We start from the raw sequence: 10267 nt of genomic DNA, 5'->3' as shown, positions 1-10267 counted from the left end.
CCGAGAAGCTATCCAAGCAAAGGAATTGAGCTAATTTACTGCAAATCTGAAGATCAAATTGCAGACATTCTAACCAAGGCTTTATCCAAGGAACGTTTTGTGTACCTCAGAGATTTGCTTGGAGTTAAATCAGTCAAAGGGTTAGAAGGGAGTGTTGATGTGTAACCCTTTGAGCTGAGCCAAAAATCCTCTTTGCCGCCTATTTCCAGTTCACTTAAATGTTTCTGTTGTTTAGATTTTCTTTTAAAAAAACTTTAGTTTCTGCTGCTAGTAATAAGGACCCTTGGATTAGAATCCAAGTGGCTCTTTAAGTGAGGGTTTAGATTGAGACAAGTGTAATCATCTTATAGGATGATAGTTCAATGGCTAGGATTGAGTTTTGTATTGAGGCAGTTAGAGAAGAATCTCACTTCTCTCTCCTCAACGGATATATCTCCTTTTTTTGGTATACAATGAAAAACAGCTGACTTCATTTTTACTTCAATTTCTTTTCTGTTCTTACACAGAGAGCAACGTTCTCTCATTTCTCTCCCAAACACATCCAAAATCTATGAATTCTATCAAAAATGACGTCGTTAAATAACAGAAGTCACATTAGAGTAGAAGCCATGTCTGAAAGTAATTGTAGTTTCCAATATGCATCAGCACCAGAAGAAACTTGTACATTGAGAGTGTTCGAGAAGGCAAGGCTAGTGACTCTTTTGGCGTGACCCTCAAGCTTCCTTGTAACCTGCAAAATATATAAATCAAGGCACTGACAAACTTTTCGGGTTTGCTTCATCACAACATCGAGCATGATTTGTTTTTTTTACAAGAACAAACAAACTACCTCGTTTGAGTGGAGATTAATTCAACCTTAGTTGACTAGTTGTACCCATTTTTCCATATTTTCATTCAATTTCAATGGTAACATGTTTTGTTATATCTCCATAGTCGGATATGTATGAGTTTAAGCATGGGATTAATTCAACCTTAGTAGCATCTCCAGGTTCACCTAAAACAAACATAACACTTAATAGTGAGTTTGACGGCATACTGTTGGACTACTCCCGGCAACGTGCCACGCCTGAAACCTTGGTAATTGGCAAAGGTGGGGGGTGGCCTATTCGTAACTAGTGTCTTGTGGGGGGAAGGGATCGGGTGAATATAGTGTTTTCTAATTAATGTTGTCTATGCCACAATGCAGGCTGCATCCCTCAAAGAAAAGATTAACCGAATGTTTGCTGGAGAGCATGTACGTTTCAAGTTTATCTTCCTTTGGTCGAGTATTATGTGGATAGAACTACCAGTATAACAATAGCTAGTTGGTGTCTCCTATTTAAAATTAGGATGCCCAAATTTCTGACCTTTTAACTGTCTGAAATCACAAAAACTTATATTTGATAGCTTTATAGGATTTATGGCAAAGATGAGACCAGCTTATTTCTGAAGCCATTGTCATGTGATTCTTTTGCATTCTGTTTTTCTTTTTCTGGGTGGTGCCTTCAGATAAACAGCACAGAAAATAGATCAGTGCTTCATGTAGCTCTTCATGCTCCAAGGGATGCAGTTATACAGAGTGATGGGAAAAATGTGGTCCTAGATGTTTGGGAAGTTCTGGACAAGATCCATTTTTGAGAGTTTTCGAAGTGGATTTTGGGTAATCACTACAATTTATTTTAGCATCCATTTTGGGTCCGTATTGCCTGAATTGTGAAGTAATTGGCAATTCTGGTAGGTTGGTGCCACAGGGAAAGCCCTGAAGGATGTCATTGCTGTTGGTATCGGTGGCAGCTTCTTAGGTCCTAAACAGGTTTAGATGATGCTTTCCAGTTTGTCAATTTATAACTCTATTTTGCAGTCTTGTTTGCAATTTAGTGTGAGTTTCCTTGTGAAAATGATCAAGCTTGCTTTGGAATAAACTTTGGGTAGTGTTTACTGGTTTGATTACATTTTGTAGATCCAGAGGCTATCGAAACCGCAAGGGGGAGGCAACTGCATTTGTAAGTACTTACGTATCAATTTTTAATTGATTACTTGCCAGTTCTCTATATCAATGAATTAAGAGCTGGTAAGATGCTAATGGTATGAATCCATGTCTTGAGGCTTTTGAAGTGATAATGTGAGAATATGACACCCTAGGATGAAACAGGGTAAAGGCCTGAAAAGCATTACACTACTGTGTCTGGATTGTGAACAAATTTCAGGCATTTGCTAACAAACATGCGGGGGATGCAGTTATCAAAAGGAGCAGAAAATATAATGAAAGGAACCTATCCTTGTTTTTTCTATTTCATATTGACATATTGAAGACATCAAATCAGGTTGACAGGAAAAATGAGAGGGAGAAGAAATTTTTTGAAGAATTAAACTTAGTTGACCTAGACTGCAAAATTGTTTTTTTTTTTCATTGCTCATAACTTCGACACCAGTTCTTCAGTTAACTGCATCTAGAATATTGGTTTTGATCATTATTTCATCCCTTTCAATCATATTTCAATGCATTCAGATGCTGAAGAACTGTTCAACGAGCATAAAGACCAATTTTCTCCGATTTTTTATTAGTTGCAGATCAGATCATGTATTGTGTTATCTTTAATTTCTCTTAGAGATTCAATCCCACTCGAGCCTAAACTTATAACTAGTGATCCTGATCAATCGTCTCCACTCTTTTCTTATGTCTTCTATAATTTTTGGCTTGGCCAGAATGAAATTATGAAAGAGAGATTGTGAGTTTTGGCTCAAAAATGACTGTTGAAATGTGGTCAAGATCATCATTAAGAGAGACCAAGTGCACAAGAAAAAATAGTTGAAACTTAAAAGAAATAATGGCTGCAAATTTTCAAAGAAACTTCTGAATTTATTTTGTTGAGGATTTAGATTTTAGATTTTAGATTTATAAAATTTGTTACCGCAAATGCCTAAACTACATAGCATACATTATCTAGAGATGAGTTATTATAATGTCTAGGCATATATATATATATATATATATATATATATTATCTAGAGATCACATGCCAAGGACGATGCCCTCGGATTCCACAGGCTCGCAGCTCTCCAACTTGCTGTCAAGTCAAACCAACGGCAAACATACCCCATTTATCTTCATCTTCCAGAGGCTCAAGGACATGGAGCTCGCCATTGGAGAGCTCCACAGCAAATTGGGTTGCTTAAGTATAGCCGCGCGGCTATAATATTTTCATTATTAAAAAATCCGATTATAGCCGCACGGCTATATTAGCTGCACTCCTTTTATTTTTAAAAAACGCTGAGTATAGCCGCACGGCGATACTATTTATAATTAAAAAAATGATCACTGCTGGCGCCCAGCGCCCGCTTTGTCACGTGTCCAAAATAGTATAGCCGCGCGGCTATATTGTTTTAAATTTATAACAGAGTATATTATATTAGAGAGTATAGCCGCACGGCGATACTATTTATTAAATAAAAAATAAAAGAAAATGACCCTTCACTCTTTAAATATATTCGAATATTTTAAGGGTATGGCCGAACGGCTATACGCTTTGAATACATTTGAAACAAACACGAAAGCTTGCACTCGCATAGGACGGAGCTTGCAGACGCAGTCAAGTTTCGGCTGCTCCGTCCTCCTTGTTCGGCACCGGAAAATGACCCAACCTACCTAGGAGTCCCGCCCAGCCGCCTAGCGCCCGCCTAGCCGCCTAGCGCCCGCCTAGCTGCCTAGCCATCCGCCTAGCCCCATTTTTTGAACACTGCGATTGACTGAAAGTCTGCAACCCGAAATTGAAAAAGTTTACCTGCAAATTTGAGCTTGAGATTGAGATTCGGAAGCCGAAGCAAGCACAAGTCATGGGAACCCTAAATACAAAATTTGCTGACTTGGTGCCTGTCTTCGGTGGAAGGAAATGATGAAGCTATCCTAACATGGAGTTTCTATGGTCTTGCGAATAACAAGGTTCGGTTTTTAGGCCCCAATCTCAAATTCTGACTATTTATTTCTGTTTTGGTTAAGCAATAGATTGATTGGTTTGGTTCTTCTTGCTTGAAACTTGATAAATCTTTGTGCATTCAATATTCATCCATTGATGGTTCTTCTTGGTTGGACTGCTTTTCATTCTTTGGATATTGCATTTCTGTTATAGATTTTGACATTTGATCATGCCCTCTTGTTTGCTGATAGGAAAAAAAAAAAAAAAAGATTTGACTTTTCCTCCTCTTGCATAGGAACACAAAACCAACCCACGAAGAACAGAAAAATAAAAATAAAAATTACACCACCTTAGTCCTGACCCAAATGACATGTGGAAACTGTCAAGCTAACTGTAGGGAGAACTGTATTTGACCTTAAAGACTGATCCGAAACCACCTTCTCCAAGTTTATTGTTGTTTGAAAAGTTTTTGGTTGCACAAACAACAGCGGCCAAGTCAAATAATGGTAATTCATAAAGAAGACATAAAGAAGAAATCTAGGCCTGGATTTCTTATATTTGTGTAGTTCGAACAAAATAAATATAAAAAAAGTCTTTGAGAGGAGTTCAATGTTCACTTCATCGCATTTTTGCAATGGAAGATGTTGGTTTAGTTGAGGCTCATGTAATCTCTCTTAATATCAAAAACGAAAAAACAAATCCATGTTTTTACACTTGGTCGCTCCTGGCTCTGATTGTTTCCCTCCTTGGCTGATCCCACATGAAAAAAAGCCTACATGACCTCAATCAAAACTAACATTACTATATTCACCCAAAGATATCAATCAGGAAATAAAAAGATGGGAATCGCAGGCCATATAAGTTGAACCTTTGGACATCAGCACTATGTGCCAGTTTGGTACTGCACTGCCTTCAAAGCTATCATATAACCATATTTTGATCTTGCCATCCACTGATGTCGAAAAGACAACTGAGGCATGAAGCATGAAAAAAAGTGTTGGATAATATATTGCAGGAACCGGAAAGTGAATCAGATGATTCAAAACAAAAACATCACCAGAACCACAACATCAATACCCAAAGTGGCCTTTACATGGACATTTTCTTTGGTATGAGGACAGACAGAATAGACAGGAGCTTCATGACCTTCAAAAGTAAACAGTCTTTGGCTACAAAATATATCCCAAACCTTAAACATACATTAATGAAACCAACCTTGACGGTCTTGTCATCCGCACAAGTTATGACCAAAAGTTGGTCGTGAGGGGAAAAGAATGCCAAAATCATTTACACTTCCTAAGTGAGCATCAATCTATGTAAGAAAAATGATGGGTTGGGTTTACAGTCACATACTCAAAAGTTGCAGTTTCCTTGAGAATCTGTGTTCTTTTCATAACTTACTTCCAATTGTTGTTGCCTCCAGTATAAGAATATAATTGCACAATGCGCTTTGCATATGCAACCCCTGTTCAATGAAGAACACGACGGCAGTGAATATGAACTACAAGAAATGAAAATCAGTAACTCCATACCATTTAAGTATGAGAACAGTCTCACCAAATATAGAACCATCAGGACTCTGTCAGATATAATTAACAGATACATATGAATCCTTGACCAGAGCTTCCTGAAATAATTGACATTGGTTCAAATTTCGGATCATATCAGTCAGGTTGAGAGAGTAGTACATAATCCAGAAGCAGATGCACCTTTAAGGCCATCGGGCCTGCATCAAGATTCCAGACTCTAAAATTTCTTGAAAGCAACTTTTTCCCTGAACTGACATCCCATAGTCCTATGTCTCCAACACCCCGAGGTTCCAACTGAAGAATCACATTAGCAGGATTCATGAGTGAACTATCAAAACTAGTTACCGCACACGATCATCCTAAAAAGACAGGAAATTTATAAACGATGGGAGAAAAAAAGAAGAAAAAAAAGAACATAGTTTCTCATTACTTAACATAGAAGAAGAGTCTGCCAAGTGGGATGAAAATCCATGCTCATTGGAGATGAGCCCTCATTTAGTGTCAGGGCAAAAGTAGTGGGCAAAACATTGGGTATGGAAACCGCGGACAGGTGACTTTGGCCTGGATCAGTGACAGTTGATTTTACCTAAACAAATGAAAGAAAACCAAGGTCAAGATACACGAGTTCTATAATTATGTAATTCTTAACATAAAATTGATTCAGATTACCTCATCCAAAATCAGAAAGAACATTTTTTTGGACAAGCATGGATAGTCAATAACCTCTATAGCTGTAGCCACAAAAATTTAATCAAAAGTTAATAATAACAACTATGCAATGTGTAAAATGACGACACATTTCAAACATAAATTGGAGGGTACCAGTACCCAACAACATCACTTGAAGAACTAAAATAAAATACCTGGACTCTTTGCAGCATTGAGAGATACTGCTCCCGGAGAGCGCATCTTGTGTTACAGATAAATTTTTGGCTCAGCAGAAGAAGTTGGAAGTGGATTTGATGTTGCTTGTGAAGGCTAAATGCAGAAGATTAGAGCAATCTTAGAAGAAACCAGAAAGACTAAACAAAATCCTGTTTAAACATAGAAAAAGAAAATCAGCTTGTATGGCTGATGAGCAGGAAACATTGGTTAATGAGGACCAATACGAAAAGAATTTCAGTTTACCAGAACATATCTTACTTGCAAACGGTTCCCAGTCGATAGAGACAAAGAAAAACAGTCCTGCCATTCACAAACACGATCAATGAAAAGCGTTTTAATAACTGGATTTGGACAAAAAACAGTAAGTGTAGACACCGAGAAGGACATTGGTTAATGAGGATAAATAAATTTATGTCACCATTACGTATCTTACTTCCAAATTGTTTTCAATTGGTTGAGGCAAAGGAACATTTTCCTGTGGTTCACAAACATGATCAACGAAAAGAGTCTTAATGACTGGATTTGGACGAGGGTCAAGTTAAACACACAAGTCAGTGTCTCTCCCAATTACAAAAAACTGAAAGTGACTAAATCTTTTACTAAATATAAGAATAACAAGTACTCTCTCTCTCTCTCACACAAACGCGCACAGGCATATGTATGAACATATGCAATCACCAAATAGAAAGGAAGACCAAAACTAGAGAGGAAGCATTACTTTGGTTAATGAGTTTATGTAGGCGTATGACTTTTGTAACAGTATAAGTAGCAATAGCATAAGGGGAAGGGCATTTCTCTGAAAGGGACTTTTTTTTTTTTTTCCTCAAGTAGGACTACGAATTAAGCTGAAGAGAGAGAGCGTCTCTCTCTCTAATTTATAGTGCAAAAGCCAACATGACTAGCATAAGGATATGCTCATCCAAGGTGGAATGAGGCAATTATTTCGAAGGGAACTTAAATGCTCAGAATCCACGAATGCTTTCTTGGCCGTGAAAGCTTGCCAAATACATTTTCATAACATTTCTACAATATTACCATTTTGGTAAATAACTACACTGGTCTGGTCGAATATTTTTCGCAACGGACATATTTATATGATGGTAGCAACAATTGTCACACACATGAAGAGGGTGAACATCTCTCTCTCTCTCTCTCTCTCTCTCTCTCTACTTTATAGTGCAAAACCCAACATTACTAGCATAATTTATTAGTTGGAAGGGAACTTAAATGCTCAGATCAGATTCACGAATGCTTTAAGGCCCTGTTTAGTTCATGGAAGAAGAAATGGCCATGAAAGCCAAATACATTTCCAACCTAACGTTATACAATATTTACCATTATCTTACATATAAGAAGTTGAGCTTTGCTATTCGAGTTGCTCCAAAGCGACAGCGAGAAAACTCGCTAACCACGTGTATGTTTGTTCTAAAATATTAATTTGAGCTGTCCTCACTTGGCTTGGTAAACTTAAAACACATTTTTTTGGGGCAATTTCTTGCTTTCTATATTTTTTTTATAATCCATGAGAAACTTTATTAGATAAATTTCAACACTACAATCAAGGACATCAACATGACATCTAAAGTACTATACTCAAGAGGGCAACAAACTACCTGCTTCAATTCAACATCTACTTTGTTGTTCAAGATGGTATTACATCTTTCATCTTTTCAAGTTCATGTTATTCATTTTTCACGTTTATTGCTATATGCATCTTTTATCTGTTTGGCCTAAAAGCCACAGGGTATGCTTCGTTTCATTTCTTCTCAGAACAATTTAAAGCACCTAAATTGCGATGAAATTAAGTACAACATTGCAAATTAACTACATCATCGCAAAATATATATCTATCACTCCACAAGGGTACCCATACCTACTGCTTGAAGAAGAATTACAAATATCCCATGTATGGCGAAGGATAATCCCGCACATGCTAGGAATAATGGCGAAGTATAAACTAAATTGTATTTTACGTTTTTATGTTGCAAACCCGATTGTGTAAAAGTACTGGAAAAACCAAAATGTTTTTCCAACGGTGGTGTAGGAAAGAAAGAAGAAACTCTAACAGTGGGGTTGTTGGGATCCGTGACGGCGAAAATGGCGACGCCAGAGATGACGAAGGGTTTGGGGACTAAGGTATAATGCTCGGGATCTCATGCATTTTTCAATTTCAGTCCTAGAGCATGGTTCCATCTTCTAGTACTTTTACACACAACAGAAAATGGCCCTGTTTTTATGTGTGTGCAGTTTTCTTGACTTGTAATAATTGCATCAACTCTTTGTGAGTTGGGTCTTTGATTGTAATCTACTATCTACTTGTATTTTGCACTTATGAGAGTTTACAGATTGTAGTTGTATTGGAAGATTTGTTCAGGTGTGCGGCTTTTATGTTGAAATCGTTTTGGTTTTATGTTGCATATATCTGGATTAACCGTATGTGGTTACTATGCTTACATATCTGTATTAACCTTTTGTGAGTTGTACTTGTTCTCGCCCTGTGGCTGATGATCCTTGTGTCTAATTTATGAATGCAATTATTATTATTATTTTTTAATTTTCACTTTTAATGTATTTATTTAATAAAATTATGTAACCTTTTTTTTAAAAAAAATGTGAAAAAATAAAGAATTGTTTATTTATTGTTTTGTCCACTTGGAGTCCACGTCATGAAAAATGGGGCTTATATTTGCCACATTAGTATTTAACAGATATACTAACAGTTTGTCTAACGGAGTGGGTAAAATGTAGATTTTCTGGGAGTTTGTGTATATAGTTGTAAATCTTTTACAAAATGATTTTGAACTTGAAAATAACCCCATAGTTTGGGGGATCTTTTGTAGTTAATCCCAAAAAAAATTAAAAAAAAAAATTTCTCACCACTTTTGAAATTGGTACTTAGGTGACGAGGAGTAAACTTAAAAGATATTCAACCAAGAACGCAACAAACTTCACACACTCTAGACCTTGATCAAATACTCTTATGACTAGTCAACTGTCAGATATGAATTATAAAAAATAATAACATACACAGAGCATACCAAGATGTACCTACAAGCCTAGAGAATTACTAGTGACAACCTAGACACTCAGAAGGACCTGTCAATCTAGGCATCCCCTGTGCTAGCAACAACTATGGTGAAAGTGTGTGAAGACATCATAATCAAGCAAACACCAAACAGCAGATAATGACGACTAGTCAACTACAAGGATACAAACCCAGAATTCATACGATGACTAGTCAACCACCAAGAACACAAACCCAGAAATCATACGATAACTAGTCAACCACTAAGAACACAAACCCAAAAAAATTACAGAGATGCAAATAATAAATTGTTCACCCATAAACCCACCATTGGGAAAAATTGGGGGTCATTAACCGACCAGACAATCCATTAAGTAGAAAAAGATTATTACAAAGGAATACAAGCAAGCTCAAGAAAAACCTAGATCTATTTAGGAAGATGAGCTATACCTCCTTTGTGCAATCTTCTTCTCCAACCTAGCAAAGCTTGAAGCTCAGCTTTTCATGGCAATGACAGCTCCTTCTCCAGCTCATTCATCCCATAGCACTAGCTTGCAAGCTCTAACTCGGACAGAAACCAAAATTTGGATTCAAAGGAGAATGGCCAATTTCTTTAAGAAACCATACTCTTGAAGAAATCAATCTTGAATCTGACCTAGATATATATGAGAGTGTTTGATCTTGCAAGATGATGTTCTCATATTTCAAATGCAGTTTTCAAAAGGAAATATTTTGGAAAACTCAAAGATGAAAAATATGAAGGTTACACTTGAGGAAGAAGAGAAAGTTTACAGAGAAACATTCCAAAACTTGCCTACAAAAGTGACATGCGTTTTTACACAAAAATTCCTAGGTTGAAATCGCACAAGGCAGTAGAGGATTTCGCAGAATAGGTCAAAAAAGTGGGTAGGATCAAGCTAGAAACAGTGACTTGG

The 10267-nt window shown here is 36.9% G+C and overlaps 1 protein-coding gene across 1 annotated transcript; it reads left to right on the top strand.

The window, feature by feature from the left end:
• Positions 567–1798, top strand: LOC109946738 (glucose-6-phosphate isomerase, cytosolic-like). The gene is made up of 5 exons (XM_020555416.1): positions 567–683; positions 934–1077; positions 1187–1234; positions 1489–1584; positions 1718–1798. The coding sequence occupies exons 1-5, from the start codon at positions 567–569 to the stop codon at positions 1796–1798; spliced, it is 486 nt and encodes a 161-aa protein (XP_020411005.1).

This window comes from Prunus persica, chromosome G1 (genome assembly GCF_000346465.2).
Source record: "Prunus persica cultivar Lovell chromosome G1, Prunus_persica_NCBIv2, whole genome shotgun sequence".
Taxonomy (NCBI): Eukaryota; Viridiplantae; Streptophyta; class Magnoliopsida; order Rosales; family Rosaceae; genus Prunus; species Prunus persica.
The sequence above is the reverse complement of the archived record's forward strand: the minus strand, read 5'-3'. Positions and strand labels throughout refer to the sequence as shown.

What these genes read in the sequence shown, in the direction of transcription:
- LOC109946738 (XM_020555416.1), top strand. Translation starts at nt 567, where the DNA reads ATGACGTCGTTAAATAACAGAAGTCACATTAGAGTAGAAGCCATGTCT. An exon ending in CATTGAGAGTGTTCGAGAAG is followed by an intron (nt 684 to 933) that starts GCAAGGCTAGTG and finishes ATATCTCCATAG; the next exon opens with TCGGATATGTATGAGTTTAA. An exon ending in GTGCCACGCCTGAAACCTTG is followed by an intron (nt 1,078 to 1,186) that starts GTAATTGGCAAA and finishes GCCACAATGCAG; the next exon opens with GCTGCATCCCTCAAAGAAAA.